This window comes from Sinocyclocheilus grahami, unplaced genomic scaffold (genome assembly GCF_001515645.1).
Source record: "Sinocyclocheilus grahami isolate Dianchi unplaced genomic scaffold, SAMN03320097.WGS_v1.1 scaffold37.1, whole genome shotgun sequence".
In the NCBI taxonomy this organism is placed as follows: Eukaryota; Metazoa; Chordata; class Actinopteri; order Cypriniformes; family Cyprinidae; genus Sinocyclocheilus; species Sinocyclocheilus grahami.
Genome location: NW_015505216.1, coordinates 4,437,495 through 4,463,073, shown reverse-complemented (window position 1 = coordinate 4,463,073; position 25,579 = coordinate 4,437,495). Strand labels below are relative to the sequence as shown.

The 25,579-nt window shown below is 37.0% G+C and overlaps 1 protein-coding gene across 2 annotated transcripts in view; it reads right to left on the bottom strand.

The window, feature by feature from the left end:
• LOC107581737 (rho GTPase-activating protein 23-like) overlaps positions 1 to 25,579 on the bottom strand; it is an 86,418-nt gene that overhangs the window by 58,890 nt on the left and 1,949 nt on the right. The window contains exon 1 of one of the 2 annotated variants that reach the window (XM_016267385.1): positions 17,264 to 17,516. The exons of the other annotated variant lie outside the window; for it this stretch is intronic. Coding sequence (XP_016122871.1) covers positions 17,264 to 17,317 — 54 coding nt within the window. The 5' untranslated portion in view covers positions 17,318 to 17,516. Of the gene's footprint in view, positions 1 to 17,263; positions 17,517 to 25,579 lie in introns of those variants that run through there. 2 annotated transcript variants of the gene reach the window in all.

Below are 25,579 nucleotides of genomic sequence, written 5' to 3'. Positions count from 1 at the left end.
ACACACACACACAAATTAATATTTCAGCCATTTAACCAACTAAAGTTCTTGAAGGCTTAAGGATTTTTCACCGTCAGAAAGTATTAGCCACTACAAACATTGTAAAGTAGGGATACACAATATATTGGTATCATATGGGTTATTAGACAATATTAGATATATTTTAATTCATTATCAACTGACATTGTACTACCCTGCTGAAGAAGGAAAAAACAGGCTGGTTATATCTGGTCTTCCAGTCTGGTTTGCAGGTTTAAGTGGGGTTTTGACCACTTCTTTAGCTGGTTAGCTGATCAACCAGCTAAAACCAGCTCATCCAGGCTGGAAGACCAGCTAAAACCAGCCAACTAGCTTAGGCTGGTTTTATCTGTTTGTTTATTTATTCAGCAGGTTGAGGCATTTTTTTAAAATAATTATTCGTGCTCATTTTCCCTATTTTTAATGTTACATTCCCATTGCCTTCATCAAAAAAAACACCGTAAGTTCATCTTTAAAAACACTAATAGTTTAATAATAGTACAAAATATGCATAAAAATAATTATAGCCTTGCCATATCAGACCAAAATTTTTATCAGTGCGTCCCTATTTTAAAGAAAACTGCCATTCAAACAGACAACCTTTTTAAAAAGCTTTGGGCAGCTTGCTTGATCATGTGTATTTGTGGTATTTAATTTTTTGTTGCTATTCCTGAGTGTTTCAGCATGAATGCATCATTAAACTTCAATGACCAGTGAGCAAATTCCCTTATTACTGTAATGTTTGCATAGGTTTATATATTAGTTTCGAAATAGAGATCAGAGCCCAACAGCCATCAAGACTGGCATATTTACAAGCTGTTTTGTGAAAATACATTCATATATTGAATATATGAAAGATGTGTTAATATGAAAGACTTTTAAAACAATTAATTAAAAGCAAATACTTCTAATCAAGATATTCCCCATCAAAGGGTTAATCAATAAAAAAAATTCACATCTGGCGATATCAAGTTCACCATCTTTTGAATTCCCTTTACAATAAATGTCCCCTTCTTTTTTGTAATCTCCTGCTCTCCGTTACACTGTGAGTGTTTTCTCTCTCTGGCTGGTGGAGAGCTGCAGAGAGAGGGGCTTGTTGTGGTCAGAAGCGGCCCAGCGCCCTCCCTCTCAGGACTGGGCCCCTTCAGTTCACTCAACCCCTGTGTAATTAGCAGATGTTAAGTACAATGTTGGACTGCAAGGATGGCGTGTTTCTTCTCTGTGTGTGTGTGTGTGTGTGTTCACATCTGTAGAAATGCAGTGTGGACCCCAGTGGCTGAAACTCAAACCTCCACTGGGGTGAAAGCAATGACTAGAGGAGAGGAAAAGAGAGGAGAGCCAGATCATGGTCCTGCAAAGCAAAACCACATTTTGACAGCCTAACATAAGATGACTAAGCCATGATCCTTGTGGTCAGTTCATTCTCTATGCACCAAGTGTCCAAGTGACAGTCTGAGGTCTTGGGACACTGGCCCTCCACAAATCCAGGCACGGTTACTGAAGATGATTCATGCTGATCCTGCTGTATTATTTTTGAAATATTTATAATAATATTTTCCTGGTCATCAAATTTTATTTAACTTTTTCTTTATATACATCACCATTTAAAAGTTTGGAGTTGCTGTTTTCATGGTATTTTATATCAAAGAAATGCAGGCTTGGTGAGCATAAGAGACTTCTTTTAAAAATATATATATATATTTTTGACTCAAAACATTTGAATAATATTATACATTATATTTGTGTCCTTAATACAATATAATTATTTTGCGTGTCTGGTATTTATCATGTTATGGGGAGTAAATTTAGTCCTTGTGGGGCCATTTTTTAGGACCCCATGAGGAAACAAGCTTATAAATCATACAGAATGAAGTTTTTTGAAAATCTAAAAATGCAGAAAGTGTTCTGTGGTTTGGTGTAGGGCAATATAAAATACAGTCTGTACAGTATAAAAACCATTACGCCTATGAATTGTCCCCAAAAAACATGGAAACACAACGTGTGTGTGTGTGTGTGTGTGTGCGTTTTGTGACAAATACTCATGTCATCTTTCATAACTCTGCATATTTTTTGGTATATTAATATTCCATGTCACCTCATACAGTTCTGGAGAAAAAGAACATTACATGTCCTGGAAGTTTTCATTAGTAGACTAGGTTTTGATTTGAATAACAGAGAGGGTCCAATTTTCATTCTTGCAAGCTGATATAAACAATGCGTTATGTTCCTAATGAAGTATTCAGCCAACTGGCAGGTAGTTTTATTCACTTGCCAAAGTCCATTTTCTCGCATTAGCCACTTGCCAAGTGTTAATTCTGGACCTTGAATTCAAATACAAAGCAGGGACTTGGGAATATTCCAGTAGTGCCCCCCAAAATCATCCAGATGATGGCACTCAACCATAACAGAACAGGCTCTAGGAGCTTCCAGCCCGGCTCTGAGCCGATAACAGCTCATTTGAAAAAGATATCAACCCTCTGTGGGGTTTTCAATGATACTGACTGAATCTCTCTCACACACACACACACTCATGTACAGATCATTTTGGTTTCCTGTCCCAATGACAAATTCTCACATAAACACTCACAAAGCGCCAGACATTATTTTGAAAAATAAACCATGGTTCTCACTATCAACCCATCTGTGCTCTCTTTCCTGTTGTTTGTAAGGACTGTGCCGCGATACAGTCTGCGTGTATGAGTGTGTGTGTGAGTGAATGGGTTCTTGGCCTCTGGATGTTGCCATGTGAGATTCATGTTAGCAGAACTGGCCGAGGAGTCACGCAAATGCTGATGACAGATGTGGGCAGCACTTCCTGCTCTCTCCTTTGGTGTATTATAGCTGACTGGGAATTTTTGATTGCTGGAAACCTTATGACAGTCTCTCGTTACTCTTGCGGAGCCACATTTTTGACTACAGGGTCAATGACATGGAAGAGGGTCTATTTTGAACTATAGTTCAAAAGTTATTCAGCAAGGATGAATTAAATTGATCAAAGATGACAGTAAAGACATTTATAATGTTACAAATGTTTTCAAATACTTCAAATTTTAATTTCAAAAGCTTTATTGTCTATCCCCAGTGGGGTAGAAAATTGTCTTCTGACAAAAGGCTCAACACACAAACAGCACAAATAGTCCACACAACAACAAACTACATTACATCACAACTAAAACAATACATTAAAAAAATCATTTTAAGATCCTATTTAAAATACCAATGGCAGTTGGAATAAATGTTGTCTTATACTTGGCCCTTTTTACCAAAGAAACTTTAAAACGTCTGCCGGTTGGTTGAAAAGAACTATACAGAGGATGAGAAGAGTCTCACACAATAACAGAGGCTTTCCTTTTAGTGCCACAGTGAAAAGATCAGTGAGAGGTGTTTGTCTCTCAACGATTATTTTACTCGCCACATTTATAATCCTTAAAAGTCTATTTATACTTTTAACAGAGACAGAATTAAACCTGGACACGACATTAAAATTAAGAACAGATTCGATAAGTGATTTATATACAACAATTAGAATATCCAGAATATCCAATGTTAAAACTCCTCAGTTTTCTCAATAAGCCTGGACGTTGATAAGTCTTTTTAAAAACATTATCTGAATGCTTATCAAATGAAAATTGGGAGTCAATCTCAGTACCTAAGTATTTAAAAGATCCCACCTGTTCAACTTCCTCTCCATTAACTAACAAAGGTTCACGGAGTGCTCGTATGTTGTTAGCCCCACAACACATTTCTTTAGTTTTACTAATGTTAAGCTGCAGAGAACTCTCCTCTGTCCAAAATGTTATAAAATTAACAAAACTGAGGTAAGTATCTAATGATTGGATATCATTTACACGTCCCACCAGTGCCATATCATCTGCATATTTTATAAGCGTCAAATTGTCAGTATCACAGGTAATTTCATTTATATAAATAGACAATAGAATTGGTGCTAAAACACACCCCTGAGGAAGGCCAGTGTTTAAAACCACATTCTCTGACATTTTCCCATTTACTAATACATGCTGTGGACGGTCCCGTAAAAAACGATTAATCTATTATATTAGTTTAATTAAAACTATAAATCTATATTAATCTATAAAACTATTAATAAAATAAATGCTGTTTTTGTTAACTTTGTATTCATCAGAAAATCCTGAAAACATTGATAATAATAATCAGAAAAGTTTCTTGAGCAGCATATTAGAATGATTTATGAGGATCATGTGACACTGAAGACTGGAGTAATGATGCTGAAAATTCAGCTTTGCATCACAGAAATAAATTACCTGAACTAACCTTGCCTTGTCATAAAAAAAATTAATTATCTGATATTTTAAGTGACCTTGACACATAGTTGTGAGGGTCTGCAGGGCATTATAAAAAAACTCATCATTTTTTTATGACTTAATAGATCTAGATAAAAACATCATGTGATGGGCATAAATAAATTCTGATATTCTTTGTAGCTTATTCTGGACCAAAAAAATGCACACTTTGACTGTCTGACAGATATGTAACGCAATAAACCAATTTTGGTATATATTTTTTGAAACCACCTTTGCATCATAAGCATACCTATGATCACTAATACATTTTCCAAAGTAGGCAGCTCACTAGGTTGTGGAACTCCTCCGACCTCTCAGCTACACTCCCGTGTTAAAAGAAAACACAACTGTCAGACCTACACAAGCAGCTGAGCGAGCGAGAGAAGATGACTGGAAGGAGGAAGAGGGAGGCAGAGAAATGTGTATTCATAGATTTCAGCTGAGAGATAACCAAATAAGGCAACAGCTTAAAGAAGAGATTGATCTTGAGAAAGAAAGTCACTGAAAAGACAGACAGAGGTATGGTGGAATGTTAGTGGTGGAAATAACAAACAACAGCATGTCCAATAAAAAAAAAACACAAGCTAAAGAGAAGATTCACTGATAAAGAAAGGTCACGAATTGCTGAGATTTGCTAAAGGGGCCATATCATGGAAAGCTGAGCTTTCTTTGGTCTAAGAGTTTGATGTTGTATTACACTGACATACTTTAATGTTCACGATGCAAAGCTCCTTAACCAGTCCATTCAGTCTTTATGGAAACTAAGCTTCAAAAATGGGTCATTCAGAAATAATGATGATATTGACGTCACAATCCATGAGCACTTTAACATATGACCACCCACGTTTGGCCCAGACTGATGAAAAACATGTATGTGGAGGTTTCCTGCACTCCTTTCAAAGTCGGATGTGGGATATTCCTACTTACAGCCATAAATTCATCAAAATTTAAAACAAAATGGCAACACTACTGTTAACTTTGTAGCTCAAGAAAGAAGAAAAATCTGAATCTCAACGTACAATTTTCAAAAGAGAGACTCATTTACCATGTTTTACACAACTGTCTCTGGAGACATTTGCTAAGCAGCATTTTTGTTATGTAATGTAGGACTCACTGATATCAATTAAATGTTATTGTTAACCTTTAACTGTGTACATAGGGTCGTCACATGTGGTTGCCGCAAGCCCGCCGGCCGCCGCTTACTCTAGCCCGCCGCCGCTCACTCTAGCCCCCAGCCTCTGCTCACGCTAGGCCGCCGCCGCTCACTTTAGGTCACTGTGTGTGACGCTGCGTTTCGTGGTGAAAGCGAAACTACTTTGTTTGGCCTTCCAAAAGAGGACACGACTAGAAATCAGTGGTTAAGTTGTATTTACAACACTGTCCCAGAACAGTTTAACCCAAATATTCAGATGTGTGCAGCACATTTTATGGAGGACTGTTTACTGATCCTGGTAGAGTAGACTACAATGCCGGCTGTTCTGACTCACAGACTGTAAGTACGTTTTTTATATTTAAAGAATTTGCCACTGATGATTCAAACGCTAGTTTTGAGCAGTGTAGAGTAGCGCTTGTTGTTTGTCATCTCTCCGATCACAAATGCAGACATGGTTTTATGTTTACGCGGCGCAACGCATTAAAAGACAGTATAAGTCATATAATCCGTAATTATGTTGCCACTGGACACAACAAATGCCTCGTTTATAATGGATTTTAATGTTTTTGTCTCTTCGCTCCGGCCAGACAAGGCATCACAGTATGGTAAGGAGCGTAACATTTCCGTCACACGCTTGAGGAATTCGGCCAATCACAACGCACTGGATAGCTTGCCAATCACAGCACACCTTGCTTTTCAGAACGATGAGCTTTGTAAAAATCGACGCGTTTCAGAAAGGCGGGGCATAGAGGAGAAACAATAATGTACAGTATGTGGAAAATAATGTGTTTTTTTAACCTTAAACCGCATAAACACATTCATTACACCAAATACACAAAATAATGCATTAAATAATAAAATTTAGCAACCTCATATGACCCCTTTAAGAAAACATGTAGATAGAAAAAAAAAATATCTTAAGCGTGCAGAATAACATAAGCGGACTTTGAACGATTAATTGCCGCTTTGAATGATTACGTAATTGTGGCATCCATAATTGTAACTGCGATTAGAAATTCGATTAATTGTGCAGCCCTAACTTCAAGTGCTGTTTTATTGCATGTTTTTAAGCAGGACACTGCAAATTCCAATCAGGGGTCATTAACATGTCTTAAAGGCACATTAACGAATGATATCATTCTAAAAATGTTGAAAATGCTCGTTTAAATTAAATTGTTTGATGAAAAAAAAAACATGGACCAACATTATAAGTAGGCTAGAAAAAAAAAGTGTAGAATATAGTTCCTTCAAGAATTAAAACATGATTTTCTGATGGATAACTAAGGAAGAATATGACAGGAGTAGGTAGACATGCAAGAGAATGAGATAAATGAGTTGTGTTAGGAGAGTTGTTATCTCTCCATCAGCCGCTCCAGCTAGGCAAGTCCCAGGCTCCAATCCCGGCCTGCCTGGACACGCTTCCCTAGGGAAAAACATCTTATCCCTTAACAGATTCAGAGAGAGGGATGTTTGTGCTTATAGGGCAAGAGTTGAATGTTCAGTCATATACAGAATGTGAGCCTGTTAAACTGTGTATTTGTTTACAAATAAAGATAAAAATGATTCTGAGGTCAACAAGTGTGCAAGTTGTTAAGGAAAAACCAATAAACTCATTAAATCCAAAAAACACAAAGATACGCAAAAAAAAAAAAGAGGCTGACAGCACATGGGCTGTGATAAAGACTAACCGGCCTTGTTCCACCACATCTTGGCAGAAGAATAAAAACGCCACTAGTGGTGTTTCAATTATGAACAAATAGATTATGTTAACAAATTGTTTTCATTTTGTTATTTTTTTCATTCACTAACAACAAGTACATGTCTGCTGTGGCGCAAGCAAACAGCATTTGAGTGCCAGATGTAAAGAAGAACTTAATTGGTTGGACCTATCGAATAAATTACTCAAAAGTGGCGCTGAACAAGTTTTATGACCCATCTCAACAGTATCTAATATGTGAACAAACGAAGCAAACTGAGGCATCTAATTGAAGACCAAGGATCTAGTGACTGACTGAATGTGGGTTCGGTATGTGAATTAATTTCATGTCCAAAAAATTGACCAATTTATGAAATAAATAACAATTACTGATAACCATGCACATTAAAATGAATAAAGATGTTATTTCAAATCATAATCCATTATTTAGGCTATTGTTGATTTTATCTAAAGCTTGATAATTGTCAAAAAGTTGCCAAATTTGAAGAATAAAGAGAAATTGCTCATGATGCTAAAATTAGTAGATCTGCAGTCATGCAGATTTTAATAAAGGGTAGTAAAACCTGGTTTGGTCGTGAATCAGTCAGTTTTTTTAACATCTTAATGAATCTGTTTGAACTAATTTATTAAGTGAATCATTCCCTTACAATAGACAGACTGGTTCTACTATTGTGTTGACATAACCTACAGAAAGGATCACTGAACAAATCTTTTCAGTAAAGATTCAAATCACTGGAATGGATAAACTCTGGACAATGACCTCATGCCCAATGAGTTATAGCTAAACACACAGTCTGATCTGTCTTCTCTTCCTTCCTCTCTCTCACACACACCAGCTGTGTACCATCAACAAGCTGAGCTGCATTAGCTGCTGTGTTCTGCTGAAAGAGAGAGTCATTGTGTGAATCTCCTCACAGCACAACAGCCCTGTGCCCTGCCCAACTATTCCTTTAATTCTGCTCTCGGCTCCCACTCTCTCTCTTTCTGCAGGGCACACCGGAATGTACTCCAGTGGGAAGAGAGGCATTTTCAACATACTTACAAAAATTGCCCTCTGCCCACTCTGTACTGACAGAAATGGAAAGTTTTGGCTTTTGCTCTGTTATTACAATCAAATGTGCAAAAGGTTTGCTGGCCTGAAATTTTGAAAAATTGTAGAAAGCTTATATATATTTTTGTGTGTGCGTGCACTGTGCAAGTATGTATGTATGTGTGTGTGTGTGTGTGTATTATATATATATATATATATATATACAGACAGATATACAGACAGACAGACAGACAGACAGATAGACAGATAGACAGATAGACAGATAGATAGATAGATATATGACCTAATGATTAACTCTTTTTATTTTACCACCAATATTATTATGGGGGTTATCTGTTCTTTTTAAGGTTAAAAAGCATGTTTTGATACTTCAAGTAGCCTAATATGCTCTTGTGTAATCCAAGAAACATTGTCACCATATTTTTAGGGCAAATATCTGGCAACCTATTTTTATAGCGTAGCAAAGCTCATTAAAGATACACTGACTGTAATGATTTCTCATTGTAGAAAACCATTATTTGAAATTTTTTTATATGAAGTATAACATTACAATGCAGGATACTTAATGTCTGAAATTAAGACAACCTCCCTATTTTACAGCAGTAACTGTAAAAAGAATAATTTTAGTAGAAACAATAGTTAATGTGGTACGTTTTTGTAAGGAAAACTACTGTAGTATGAATGACTGCAACCCAAAAGAAAACTCATATACACAAACATGCGTGCAAAAAACAAACTCATGAGTCCATCAGTCAGATGAGCTGCTGATAGCGATGGGTGGTCAGGGTCACTGAGTCACTGTCATGGCTATTCCATCAAACACAGGTCACTGGATTGACTGCAGGCTACCGAGACCGAGAGTTACATGACTAACAAGCACTTCTGTAATGGCTCATCAGGTTCACTTTAAGTTACAGAGACTGGCAGGGGGAGAAGGAGAGCGCGAGAGAGAAAGAGATCAATAAGCAGCCATTATGTGAGTGCTGTCATCCACTGGGAACAGCAGTGGAGGCCAACGCCCATCTGGGGCTCTGCATTCAACATCTAAAGCCTACAGCGATCATTCTTCAAATACAGTCCCAATAATACTGCAGTGAATAACAGCAAACTGCTCACACATGTTTTATACTGTGCCCTTGCATTTCAATACGATGAGTCAGCGATATCTGAAGGGTGGAGCGCTAGAGCGGTGTAGCTCGGTGCCATTTCAATGTATGTCACAGGAAGCCACTGTTGTGCTGTTGATGAGAACTGTTCGATAAGTTCAATTATTATCAATTGTAATTCTCTTCTTCTGTTTGTATAAACCACTGGCGGAGGGTGTGTGTCATCTCGCCCCACGCAGACCATCAGACTTCTCAGAAAGGAAGCCTTTCTAAATTTGGGTTAATAGCGTCATGGATCGGTGTACAGCAATTCCTGATTCACCGCACAATTTCCCAAACTCACAGATGCATTGAGAACTGGCATGAGATGAGAGAGAATCTAAAACACTCTCCTCTGTGTCAGTCTGACCAATTGAAATCCTGGATCACTCTTAATGAACATTTTTTAGAACTGATTTGAGTATCTTCTAAAAGGAGTTCTATCAGACTATCTTTGCATCTATCCATTTATCTACCCATCTATCCTCTTTCCTTGTCTCTTTTTCCAGCCATCCATCCACAATTGTGATCCTGGAGCACAAAACCAGTCATAAGTAGCACGGGTGTATTTGTAGCAATAGCCAACAATACATTGTATGGGTCAAAATTATAGATTTTTCTTTTATGCCAAAAATCATTAGGATATTAAGTAAATATAATGTTCCATGAAGATATTTTGTACATTTCCTACCATAAATATATCAAAACGTCATTTTTGATTAGTAATATGCATTGCTAAGGACTTAATTTGGACAACTTTAAAGGCCATTTTCTCAATATTTAGATTTTTTTTGCACCCTCAGATTCCAGATTTTCAAATAGTTGTATCTCGGCCAAATATTGTCCTATCCTAACAAACCATACACACTGAAAAAACGTTTTTCAAGCAGTACTTCATCCAATTAATAAATTGTCTTTCAATTAAATTTACCATTATTTGTTTTATTTTTCAAGTAATATTTTTTTAGTTCGAAACATTGATAAATATAAATATTTTTCATTAAGAGCTCAACTAAAACATATTTGTTTTGACGAATGTAAAATATCAAGGTTAGATTAACTCACATTATTAAATTTATATCATGACCATGCCTCCTCACACTGGTGCTGCGAGTAGGCCTGTCACGATAACAACTTTTTGTTGTGCGATATATTGCCCTAGAAATAATTGCGATAAGCTATATTATTGTCATTTTAAAGACCATTTTATGCCACTGAATATATAATCATAATATAAAAGCATAATAATGCAAGAAGGCCTACACACTTCCAAATGACAACAAACTTTTAATTTTCAAGAATATATAGATCATGTAAATTAAGTATCAATACATTAGATACCTTAAAAAGCTGAATAAAAAGTAAATAAATATTTTCTAACAAAAAGTGCAAAGTAACGAGTATAAAAAAGAAAAATCCACAAAGAACTCGTATGGAGATTTTTCCATCTACAGATTTTTCCCAGACCTTCTTTTCTCTGTAAATTAAGGGTGCACACTATTTCTGAAAAACACAATCACTACTTAGCAGTCAGATGTCCGTATGCACAAAGGCACAGATCCCTAAACAAGATCATATCTGCAGATGAAACTTTTTTTTTTTTTTGTAGAAGCATTTTTAAAATTTGAACTAGCACCTCATGACTACACCGCGTTATGTACGAAAAGCTGCAAAAGACACAGGCACGAGTGGAATGTACAAAACATGGTGACATTAATTTTTAAGTAAATATAATGGGCGATATATTGCGTCACCAAAAATTATTGAGGTCATGTACATATATTGCGCGATAAGTCGATATATTGATTATTGCGACAGGCCTAGCTGCGAGTCAGTTAACGACACCATTTTGTCACTGTGTGATTGTGTGTGAATTCAACGAGCTGAGGATGAGAAGGTGGAAACTTTGTTTTAGATAAGTTAGTTGTATGGACGTTATTTTCCGCCATTTACCTTTTGCCGCTCTTTCTTTTCCTCGAGAGACTGTTTGTGATCGGCGAAAATTGTTGTTTGTCTAAACGACGGAGGAGAGACGATGGTGGCACTAATATGGTGAGTGCAATAATTAAACGACCACGTATAATAGACATGGCTGTTGTTTGAAAGAGTACGTTTAAATTAATTAACGGTGTAAATACAAAAACGGATGAATATACTTCTGTTCTATCTAGGTTCAGAGCCCTCTTAACGACTATTTTGTTTTGGAAGGAAGAAGAAATGGAAAAGAGAGCACAGCTAACGTTACATAAACATTATCCCCTGGATTCACAGGCCAGTCTCAGACTAAAATGCATGTTCAAGCCATCTTAACTGAAAATATCTTGTACTGACACATCTTAAAATATGTCGGTGCCATTGCCGTGTCTCAAGATGCACACCATTAAAGTTCTTAAGGCATTTTTATAAAAGTTATTTAAATATCCTAATTGAACCAAGGCCTAGTCTTGGCTTAAGCCAAACCCTGTCTGTGAAACCCTGTCTATGTTCAAACATGGAAGTTATACAAGAACGAAACAATGGTGTTGTTCACATCAGGCATGTACATACATTTAAATTACTTTATGCACTAAAATGTACACTTATGCCACCTCACAGCAAAACTCCAGAGCAGCTGTGTGTCATGTGGGTTAACTGAGACCTGTTCTGAGGAGGATCACTTTATTGACTGGCGCACTGCACAATTAAATGTAAACCCTTAAGTCAGATCCCCTTATAAAAACTGTAACTTTAATGTTTGCTCTTCACAGAAAAGATGTCAACGACAAGTCTGACATCACCCAAAGGCCAGCTCTTTTTACAGTAAACCAGGTACGTATAAGTGCATTCATCACATGTTGCATTTGCCATAATTACAAGATTCCAACTTGGAAAAAGAATTCATGTCCTTGTAGAACTCATAATTACCATCTGTAATCTGGGAATTTTCGGAGAGCTTCTACTTGTACCACATGACTGTACATGACTGCTGCGGATTAATTTAGGCATAGATAGTGTTGCCGTAGAAACGCACAGTTCCCGGTCCAAGGACATGAACAGCTCTAAATAGAACATGGTGTGAACGCAGCATATGATCTTGAGTATTTGACAACAGCGTTATCTAACTGACTTGATAATGTCTTTATCGATCTGTTTCTCCCTCTGTTCGGATGTGAACGCAGAGTGGAATAAAACCATATAGTTTTGATGCCGTTTGTTTTGATTCTGAGATAGACTGTTTTATGTTAGTTTGTTCAACTATTTTTTTCATGTTTTATGGGGAAATGTTTTCAGATAAAAAACTCATGTTTTTAAATTAACATTTGGAATTGACTTAAAATAAAACAGAAAATTGCATGAATGTTCCTTTATTTGTTTGCTTTTTTTCTTAATTTTCTAGTTTAACAAATTGGAAAAATAACACAACTGACATAGATTTAACTTGGAAATTACACTGAAAACATTTTCATTCATCCAATTTAAAACAAATTCTATATATTTTTTAAACTTGAGCCAATGAAAAATAAATAACTTGCCCTAAACAATATTTTCTATGTCTATGAAAACTATAAAAAGACATTTCTTAAATGAGAATGTTTGTTTTGATTAAATCTATATATTTTTTTGTTTTGGATCAAAAATTGAATTTAAATGAATTGACTTTCTTCAACAAGAAAAATATACTTTGTGCCAAGTTTTATAAATAGTTTTCATAGACATAGAAAATGTATTTATTAAAAATCAAGTTATTTATTTTTCATTGGCTCAAGTTAAAATATATAGATGTGAATCATTACCCTAAATTTTTTTAATTGGATGAATGAAACACTTTTTTCAGTGCCTCAATGGAAAGCAATTTCAAAAAACTGACTCTTATGACTGCATGGTTTTGTGGTCTAGGGTCACAATTGTATCAGACCTGATGATGACGCTCTTCTGCATGATTTGATGTGATCCAAAAAGCACCTTGAGCTTAAGTAGAAGAACATCTGACCTTCTGTACAAAGAGTGATGATTAATGTCACTACTTTACTTATTAGATTAGTGACCTATGTATTGCCGAATGTGAAATATTTCTTATTTCATAACTAACTTACATTTTTACAATTTTGGTCTAGGGTCACAATTGTATCAGACCTGATGATGACGCTCTTCTGCATGATTTGATGTGATCCAAAAAGCACCTTGAGCTTAAGTAGAAGAACATCTGACCTTCTGTACAAAGAGTGATGAATGTCACTACTTTACTTATTAGATTAGTGACCTATGTATTGCCGAATGTGAAATATTTCTTATTTCATAACTAACTTACATTTTTACAATTTAAAAAAATCACAGTTTGTGAATACGATTATAGACATTTAGACCCCACTGAATATTGGACACGTTAAATTGATCAAAAGTGAAAGTAAAGATATAATGCTAATAAAAGATTGTATTTTAAATAGGCCTAAATGTTGTTCTCTTTAACTTTATATACATCAAAGAATCCCATCAAAAATGTGTCACGGTTTTCACAAAAATATGAAGCAGCACCATTGTTATCAACATTGATAAGAAATGTTTCTTAAGCACAAAATCAGCATATTAAAATGATTTCTGAAGGATAATGACACTGAAAACTGGAGTAATGACTGCTGAAAATTCAGCTTTGCATCACAGGAATAAATTACATTTTAAAATTCATTAAAATAGAAAGCATTTCCTTTAAATTGTACTAAAATTTTACTGTTTTACTGTTTGTTGATCAAATAAATGGCAGTGAGCCAGTGACCATAAGAGACTTCTTCCAAAACATAAAAAAAAATGCACCAAACCAAAAGTAATGAATAAAGAATGAAACAACTAGAGAGAGTTGAGTGTGTAAAGCAGCTCTGGAGGCCTGTGTGACGATGTTTCAAACATGGACCTCTACTCTACATTCACCCTCTCCTCTCTCATAGACCTAAACATTAAGTTTGTAGTTTTGCACACATTCATTCTCTCATTCTCTCTCTCTCTACAAGTGATTGTGAAGGGACTGTCAAAATACATAAGACAAGAAATGTCAGGAAGCACAAACTGCACATGTACAACTGTGAGAACCTTCCAGGCTTGATTCAGACCTTCTAGGCTGAATCTTCTAATGAATTAAGTAACAGACTGACAAAATTGTTTTGAAAGTGTTCATTGTGCGTATGACTGACTGCTTTGACCTGATGTTTGTGAACACTAAATGCAGTCTGCTGATCTCTCTAAATGAAGTGAAGTGTGTTCTCATGTTCTCTTCTCTCTTCATCTTTCTTCCCCTACTCTCTGCCTAACCGCTCTGTGATAATTGAATCAGGGTTCAATTAGGCATGACTGGGAGAGAGAGCAGCACATTCACTCTCTCTCTCTCTCTCTCTCTCTCTCACACACACTCGTACCACACCCTCTGAGCAAAACAACACCCGACTATATTTATCAAGTGTATTTGGGTCCATAATGAGAAAATATCTCCCTCTGTGACTGCTTTGACCTGATGTTTGTGAACACTAAATGCAGTCTGCTGATCTCTCTAAATGAAGTGAAGTGTGTTCTCATGTTCTCTTCTCTCTTCATCTTTCTTCCCCTACTCTCTGCCTAACCGCTCTGTGATAATTGAATCAGGGTTCAATTAGGCATGACTGGGAGAGAGAGCAGCACATTCACTCTCTCTCTCTCTCTCTCTCTCTCTCTCACACACACTCGTACCACACCCTCTGAGCAAAACAACACCCGACTATATTTATCAAGTGTATTTGGGTCCATAATGAGAAAATATCTCCCTCTCTGATCTTTTCTTGTTCTCTGTAAATATCTTCCCTCTCTCTTTCTCTGTGTGGGTTGGGGACATTCATGTCATATTCACACACAGACTCAATTCCTCACATAAATTACTTTACTGTCACACTCTAGGAGATTATTATGCCACTATAATATTATACCGTTTATGAAAAAAACAACAACAACAAAGAACAAATCAACAACATGTCTAACAGGTCTATTAACATACAGAATCTCTGAAACATTAAAGCGAGTGTCAAGTATTCAAAATAAAGATACAACAATCCCATTTTTCAAGCAAAACGCCTCACAAAAATAAGATTATAGCTAAATAGCATGTCTAAATCAGCAGCTCATCTATCACTAATGTTCTCAGAACTCAAACTACTTTCAATATTTCCATCTCCACTTGTAGGGCACAAAGAGATACTACCTGTGGTTAGGACATGTGTGAACCGACTTCATACAGCCACTGAAATCCTTAGACACCAAAATGGCTCATAATAGAATCGGAATCAGAAAAAGATTTTTGCAATGAATTTGACTCGGTAACAGAAGAAGCTTTCAGATTTGATAATTCAGACATTTTTAACGTCTAAATAATTTGTGCAAATCAAGATCCCTCTACAACGATTTTGGCTTGCAAACACCAACAGCGTGGTAAAATCTCAGGTAACTGAACAGACACAATAAGAGAAATTATGGAATACATATTGCTAACGATGCACAAAAAACATTTAGTCCTGACGACTACACGCATAAACATTCTTTCCTTCCTCATTTCACATCAACAGGGTCCAATAAAAGAGCAGAGGAAAACCTCTAACCGTAAAACAAGAATTATGACAAAGAAAAGATCTGAGACGTACAGTAAAGCTATATAGCCCTGGGTGATGTTGTAATGTGCGGGTGCACACCCAAACACACATGGACAACACACACACACACACATACACACTCTCTCACTCAAATATACAGTGGTTTACAAATAAACGGTTCCTCTTTCCCTCCTCATAAATAAAAACAGACACAGGCTACAGATGAAGGAGAGCAGCCTGCTGGAGAGTGAAACGTCCAGAAAAGAAAACAGACAATTCATTTTCTAGGTTTAAAACCGTCAGTAGTCAAGCAGATCAAACTGCAAAGTAGTCATTTACAAAATAATTCTGAATCTCAATGTATATAATATCTATACTAGAAACCACTGAATATTTGATATTGTGATATTATAATGTGATATTATGGCATAAATCAATAATCAGTTTCACCAATATCAGTTCTTTAATATCAGATCTACAGATAAATGTGTTTATCTGTAAATTCAGATGGTTTCTAAAGGATTTTTTTTCAATAATAATAATAATAATGTACTGTTGGAATAAATCATACAACTTTCTATGTAACAGCCATGTTTACATGCAATAAAAGGAGAGAAAAAAGTTGTAAATAATACCAGTTTATTAACTTTTACATTTAGTCATAAGGAAAAGTCGATTCTGCACATCACACAACACGTGTTTCTAATTATGAAGAGCATTTTCACTTAACCTTTATCGTTTACCACAAAAAAAGATATGCATGCACAGAAAACAATACCAACAGACTGAACTCGTGAGTCTGTAGTTAAATCATTGAGAAATACGTGAATGACTTGTGCACTGATTGATTGACAGGCTGTGCAGCCGAATCCTGAGCTCACGGCAGCGTTGACAACAACAACAACAATGTGATTTTTATATTACAGTTCGACCATTTCAGTCGTTTATCACGGTAAATACACGCTTCATACGCTACTGAAGGGTAAAATGCGATCATTAACCCAAGCGCGCGGTTTAAACGAGTTTCTGTAAGAATAGCGGTGTCATCTGTTTGTATACACTGTAGCCACGCTACTTAATCCTCTCAGGAAATCATGCTCTCTGACTGAAACAACACTAGTGTTTAACACACACACACACACACACACACACACACACACACACACACACACACACACAACGATGTTCAACTCGACTTTACACAAACATTTGCGGAGCATCCGACGCTCAGCGCGCTTTGCGTTAGAGTGAGGGAAAAGTCTTGAAGGCTACTTACTTCGTGTTCTGGATACGGAGGTATTCCAACAAGGCAAAATGCAACTCCATTCATTGGACAGCTTAAATTGTTTTGAAGGGGGATACCGAGAGGGGGTTCCGGTGGGGTCGCGATAAAGATGTGTATAAAATAATTCTGCTTTGAGCGAGTTATCTTGGACCGTGGCTTTCACCTATCCCGTTTTCTTCCGTCCCCTCGCCTCTTTCCCGTTGTTTGGGCTGCCCGCAGTGCCCTCCCTCTTCCCTCGCCCCGATGCAAATCCGTTCAGTTCGTCCACTGGCCTGTCCTACTACAGCACAACGCGTTGCATTAATCTGTGTGTGGTAACGAGTGGCGCGGCGCGCCCTCTGGCGGCTATTACGCGAAACGCCGCTTAGCGTTTGCGTCGCGTTTGCGTTGCGTCGCGTTCGGAAACCGTGACGTAGCAGGACGTTCAAGGCCAGGAAAACAAAGCCCTCATTGTACCCAGATAAAAAGATAGACGGGAACGAAAAGACATAACAGAAAATAGGAAGGTGAGTCAAGTATGAGCGTGTAGAGAGAAAGATACAACTGCCAAGACTGCTTTATATGTTACTAGCAGCCAGCTACAAAAACGACCATGGTAAAGTGATGGAATCAGATGAAAATACCGTGGTATTAAATGATTAGTAAAAATAGTGCGTTTTATATGTGTCTTTTGGCAATGGACCATGATATTCTTGGGCTACCATGTAAAAATCACATTAAATACATATCATGATAGGCTAGGGTGACCATACGTGCCATTTTCCCAGGAAGCGGCCTGGCCAGGATTTCTATATTGCCTAAAATATCTAGGTTTTGGCTTTGTTTGCGAGTGCAAACCAATCGGTGTATGGCATCAAAATACCTCGAGAGCATTTTGAAAGCATAAGGAACCGTCTGTATGGTATTTTGATGCCATACACCGATCGGTTTGCACTCGCAAACAAAGCCAAAACCTAGATATTTTAGGCAATATAGAAATCCTGGCCAGGGAAAATGGCACGTATGGTCACCCTATGATAGGCTACACAAATGAAACATTCAGTATCATGTTACATTTGCATATCTTTATTAATGGTATAACCATGGTACATGTCCAAAACACACTGTCCATAACGAAAAACTTTATAGCTTATGTAGCCTAACAGCCATTCATTCTCAAGAGAGACACATGTAGCCTAGCATTTTAACATTAAAGGGTTAAAAATGGTTTTTATCTTTACTCGGTCAAAAATTGGAAAACAATGTTTTAAAAATGTGTAAATAACAGCTTAAATAAAAATGTCATTATTAAATAACTAAACATTAACTCTGCATATCCAATATAAAAATTACCTGTATAAATAATGAAAAGTTGATTTTTATATTACAGTAATCATTTTATCGTAATGTAATTTTACACTGAAAGTTTATTGCTTGCCACAAAAATATTTTAAAATATATACACCGCAAATGCACAGTAAACATACAGCACATGAACACTGAAAACATGATTTTTTAAATTATTAGCAGTTGTAGTAAATGACATGTCCATTGATTGACAGACTTGCAGTAAAACCATGGTAGCTAAAAAAAAAACATGGTATTACCATGGAACTTTTGTTAGTGTATATTCTGACACATACTGACTCTTCGATGGTTTACTAAAGAGAAATCATGGCAAAAATACTTTTCTCCGAAAGAGTGACACAACATGAGATGGTTATGAATCATGCATGTTGGAAAATGGGAGCTGGAGAGGTCAGAGGTTACAGATTGGGAACTATAACCAATGCAACCTGCAGAATGTGACGATTAAACATAGGCGCTTCAGTCTCTGCAGGTCACGCTGTGGTCATGACAGATCAATCAATGAGATGCAGGCAAACGGACGAGCAAATGTAGTATTGATTTAAAGGCCACTGCTTTAGACCGGTCATTTTACCACAGAAAAATACAATGCTGGATTTAAAGTCTTACTTAGAAACAATGAATAAAAATAGCTCACAAAAGCGTTCATGTTTGTGTTTTTCCGTCTTGACTTCCTTGAAGAACTGAAGCTGCCTGTCTTTGGTATGTTAGTTTGATTTGCGGGAAGACTTGGGTGTGAAATGACTGTCAAGTAAATATACAGTAGGAAGTGGACTCAAGCTGGCTCATTGTTATTGGCCGACCGGCGGCACATTGACAAACCTGCCTGGAGACATGGCAAACAGTGACTTAACTTCTGTGCTCACTTAGATCAAGTTAAGAAAGTCAGCGGTGGAGTACATTAGGTCACAGCGGGACAAAGACAAAACAAAACCTTGCTTTTGTATGCTGTCTTGTTGATTAAACCGAACTGTATTGAATTGAAGAGTTAGGGAGTTCTGGAAAGCTGCAGACCATCAGCCAGCACCTTAAAGTTCCTCGTCCTCGGGGCAATGAGAAACACACTGCTGGTGCTGGAGAAAACACAGAGAACGTGGCACTGGGCCCTTCCACTGACTCAATGACTCAGCAGCCCATGTGGCTGTCATTAGAGAGACAGAAAGAAAAAGAGAGAGCCTTTTGCAATACTCGAAGCTCCTTTTTTTGTGTTTCTTCAACACATAAATCAAACGAGGCAGGAGATGTTTTGCTGATTTTGTGTATATCTGAGTTTTGAGGGCAGTAGTGGTCCACAATATGTGGAGTAGCCTGAAAAGTAATGATATTTGTATTATTTATTTATTTATTTTGGTGCAGGAAATCTGCATATTTAGAATAATTTATGAGGATCATGTGACACAGAACACTGGAGTAATTATGCTGAAAATTCAGCTTTGCCATCTAAGAAAAATATATTAAATATAAATAAATACAAATTGTAATATATTAAGTATATACTTTTTAATATATTAAATATATTAAAATGAAAAAAATAATATTTTCAATTGCAATAATATTTCACAATATTGCTGTTTTTACTGTATTTACGATCAAATAAATGCAGCCTTGGTGAACATAAGAGACTTATTTTAAAATATATATTTTCAACCTCAAATGTTTGAATGGTAGTGTATTCCTCATTCAATGCATCTGTGTTTTATACTGATGCATTCATTCCTAACTGTAATGTGTGGTGTGTGTGTGTCCGTGCTTGTGAGAGAGAGAGTGTTTAGCTCAGAATCCCCTCCAGTGCCCATTATCCTCTCTTACCACCAAACCAGATCAAATGATCCCAATAACCCCATGCAAGCCACAAGATAAGAGGAGATACAGCGATTGGGAGACTGTAGCTCTGTGCGAAAACACAGCCGCATGTAGGTTATTTATCACATCATTTCCATTCTGCTGCCCTTTTGCTTAGCTCTTTTGGGCTCAAAAAACTTTTTCTTTTTATTTACTTTTATGTTAAAGTCACTCTTATGCATTGTAGCAAAACAGTTGTTAAATCAAGCGTGTATATGGCTCCAGCAGAGTCCTTCCCATCTGCTTCTCTCATCATCATCATCATCATCATCCATGCAGCGCTCGTAATAAAGCCCGGCAGCTAGCTTGTAAAAACTACACTTAGTACTACAGTGTGTTTTTATGTAATGATCTAATGTTATGCTATAAATTCAAGCTGTGTGTGGGTCTTTCCCATTTCTTTACGAAGATGTACAGTGGGGTTCAAATAGAGTCCCATAATGAAAATGCCTAAATTTTGTATATTTCTTCATTTTCATTAGAATTTATATTATCAGCACAACAATTGCATGTATTTGCTTTAATAACAACAGCACTCAAGCTGCATGAACCCCACAAGTTGGTGTTTAAATTTGAATTTGATTGTCATATGATCCAGCATGATTTGAGACGATTCAAAGAGCATCTTGAGCTTTCTTTGAGAAGAAGAGCCTCCGACCTTCTGTACAAAGAGTCACTTGATCAGTGTCGCTCATTTACTTTCATTTCATTAAATGACCTCTCTTAGTCATTTTACGTCATACTGTTTCTTTGTTTATACTTTCTAATAATCCCAAAGCCTTTTGTGTATTTCCAAGTTTAAATAAAAAATCCCAGATTAATATGGACTCGTATGGTTGAACCCCACTGTCTGTGTCTGGGACAGGAGGAGGGAGGGGTCTCAGGGTTCACGACCCCAGCATGTCTTCTGTGGTCCCTACAACCTGTCGTAAATCTACGTTGTTCAGTTTTTTGGCGATGAAGAGACTTGCTTTTTTGTGGAAGACTGATATGATTTTGTGTGTTTTACAAATTACCGGGCTAAAGAAAGAAACGTCATACTAAACCAGCAACAATTACTCAACTCTGACTTAGATTAAAAACTTAATTATACAAGTGTTGACTACTTGCTATAAATATTGAATGTATTTCGAGGCCCTTAGAAAGCAGTGTTTATATATAGTATGAATATATGAATGTGCATCAGAAACATCTGTGATACTGTGCTATATTATCCCTGGAGGAAAGAAGAAAGAGGAAATGCTCTGAATTGTACTGTACTATGTTACATGAACTACCATTTTCTCTGTTTATGAGCTGTGATGAGGATACTGAGGCTGTTTTTGGTCGCTGAGACCATCTCATGGTGCTTGTAAAGCGCTAACGTCCTGTTTCCTCATAATTCACATCTGGCATAGCATACATACCACTATTTCCTTTCTCTTTACATCACTTCCTTTGGGCTAAAGGTCAAACACCAAAGGGATAATGCCTCATTTTCAAAAACATCCATACATGCACTACAGTGGTTTTGAAATGTTCATGAACGAGTTCAGCACTGAGAAAATAGATATTAAATGCTAGAAGAAATGTTATTGTTTCTACTTTTGGGTTAAAGTTCATTAAATGAGCTCCTTTGGGACGTCACCAACATTTACAAAAAATGTCTGAGTATAATAACCTAATATCATGTTCAATCCAGCTGGTCCCAGGCATTGCTTTAAAGCAAGCTGACTCTGTTAAATACATTAAGATCTGGAAAGCGCGTCATCTGAAAAACATATCTTAGAAGTACATGCCAGTTTCTTTAAAGCCAGACAGTCCATGCTCCATTTAAGAGCAATAGTTTTGCCCCGTAACCTCCCTTATAATTTACTGCAACTACAAAAACAATGTTTGCATTATAAATCTATCAATAATGTTAGTTAGTTTGCTAATATGAGGCCGTTTTCTGCTGCCACGTGGAAACACATGTAGATTAAACATGGAAACATCTGCTTCGGTGAGCACAAACCCTCAGCCATTTGCCCACTAACTGCAGAGTGGGATGAATTTCCCTCCAAATATAATCTATAATCTGCGTAATCTAACCAGCATGATACCAAAACCGAAAATATCGCAATATGGCGACGAGAGAGATGAAATAAATGACAGGCATGCAGAATAGAAGAGCTAATGGATGTGAAAGGGTGGAGAAGAGGGCACAAGATGAAGAAAATATGAATGAGACAGAGATGAATTAGTGCAAGACAACCTCTCAATCGCTCTCTTTCTCACTCATATATGCAATTCAGGGCTGGTGGACAAGTAACAGGTCATTAGCTGCAGCTGTAATGTCAATAAGTACTCAGACAGCAGCAGAGAAAACAGGCTCATTCAGACAACATGAGAGCTCTTTTGTCTTGTGGTGAGCCTTCGGAAGAAAGATGGCCTAAAGTTTGTCCCTTGCAGTAAATGTATTGTCTACATCAAATGGAAACTTGTTTTATTAAGTGTCTTCTAGATACAGAGTATAAAATGCACAGTTGCTGTCCGAGTGCTGATCTGGAATGATTTAATGCTGATATTGATGGAGCATCTGCAGTTTCCTTTCAATAAACTGCAGCGCAGTATCTCACAGATTCTGTGTGCACATTTGTAGCCATTCCCTAGACATTAAAAATGGCTTGTAGACAGTTTGGTGAAAACAAATCTCATGTAAGATGAGACCAAAACTTGATTCAAAGTCAGAGCAAGGGAAGAAATAAAGTCTCTTGGTAGAGATTATTTTTGTTTGTTCATAAAAGGATCCATTTACAAGCCATTTTACTTCCGTAATGTGACAAGGACTGCACCACTCCAAGTGTACTAATATACTGTTTAACAGCACTAGGACTTTTCACTGTTTGTATCACTCCCCTTGTCTGTTTTCACACATTCCAGAGAGACTATCAGCCTGTGGGTATTTTACAGCTACTCCTTCTGCAGGTTACAATAACAGCAGTAGGTGGTAATTAATGCAATATTGAGTGAAAATATTTTGGGTAGGATTAGTATTGCACCACTTGCTCACCAATGGATCCTCTGCAGTGAATGGGTGCCGCCAGAATGAGATTTCAAACAGCTGATAAAAGCATCACAATAATTCACAAGTAATCCACATGACTCCAGTCCATCAATTAATATCTTGTGAAGTCAAAAGCCGAATGTTTGTGAAAAACAAATTCATCATTAAGACGTTTTTAACTTCAAACTGTTGTTTTCGGCTAAAATATGAGTCCTACATCCATAGCATTGCTTAAAAAATGTCATCTTGTCTGAATCAGGAGAGAAATATGCACAGATACAAGCGACCATTTACAAGCAAAAACAGTCCAACACAGTTCTAAACAAATATATCAGCGTTAAGGAAGCATTTATATGGATTATGGACTCGGATTTGGCCAGAAGTAGCAGTTTAAAGTTACACCATTTAATGCTAAATTTTTCTAAATCTGTTCAGATGGAGAGACAAACTAATCTACATCTTGGATGACCTGAGGGTGAGTAAATTTTCAGCAAGTTTTAATTTATGGTTAAACTATTTCTTTAAGACAACCTGGTGGGGAGAATCAAAACTAAGAAAATATGGATTGGTTAGAAATTGTATCTGATTTTTTCCGACACCACCAATGAAATTGATAAGAATATATAGACTCCACTTTATTGGTATTTAAATAATATGTTGAACATTATTCTTGTACATACAGAAGCAGTAGAAACAGTACTGAATAAAATGTTTCTGTTGATGTATGTTTATTTGGCAGATCTTGCATCTAATCCACATCATCTGAGATAAAGAAATCAAACCATGTGCAAGTTTCACTCGGAGATGAAGCTGACTGCAAGAAGCAAATCACACCAATTGGTAAGGCCAGCCGAACTGAACACACCTAATATGAAGGCTTGTCACCTTAGCCAAAACGGAAAGTCAAAGGTGGAGAAATTATAAAAAAAAAAAAAAGATTCAAAAAAATTGCTGCATATTAGATACCAATAAATACTGACCAATCAAATGAACCGGGTCCCCTTCCTCATTAGGTCTGATTCCTCTACAGCCACTTCTTTCATTTTGTGAAAGTCTTTAATCACTACATCCCTCTATCCCAGTGATGGGCAATCTTGGTCCTTCCAGGCCAGTTTTCTGCAGAGATTTGATCCAACCCTGATAAAAACTCACCTGCCTGTAGCCTTCAAGTAGTCTTGAAGACAATGATTAGCTGGTTCAGGTGTGTTTGATTAGGGTTGCAGCTAAACTCTGAAGGAAAGTGGCCTGGAAGGGCCAAGTTTGCCCACCCCTGCTCTATCCCATAAGCACGCTACCAGCTCGTGCCAACTGTCTGTTTCTGCATTACTGACTACAGTTGCAGCAGTGTCTTGGCTCATGGACCTAGCTGTTTTATACATATCATAGATAAATGTACAGCTTTTTGATGGTGTTAAGACAAGAAGGAGCTGCAAACAGATCAGAAGAAACTAGCAGGACGAACTCAGCTGTTATTTTTAGTAGGTTTGCACTTGTGCTTACAGAGCCAGCTACTGTTACTGTCCTACAGTCATTCCATACACCTAATCAATGAGACAACCTTCACACACACACACATATTCTGGACTGTATCATAGTCCAGGGAAAATGTCAAGTATGTGAAGCATTTATCTTTTACCTTATACTCCCCTGCACCAATTAGAGCAGAGAAGTGTGTTACTTTTTTTCACAGTATCGATCTACTGCTGTTCTCAGTCCATGGTGGACTGCTGTTTGGCTAGTTAGTTGTTAGTGCCTGTTGGCATTTTTCCATGACAATGCATTTACACAAATAAACACACATTTGGAGGTTGGATCAGGTCCCTGTTCAGCTCTGACCTGCTCTGCCCATAACATCCTCTTCCTATTCTTCTCTTAACACTCAATTACACATGAGTGATACTTCTGAATGTCAAACACTATAAATCTACAGGGGAAATGGGAATCTGAGATATTCTATAACATCCGGCACCACAATATTACCATAAATCAAGCTAAGGATCATGTCACAAACTAATATGTCATTAAACAGACATAAATTACTTCAAAAATGCTGATGATTGATTCACACACACACACACACACACACACACACA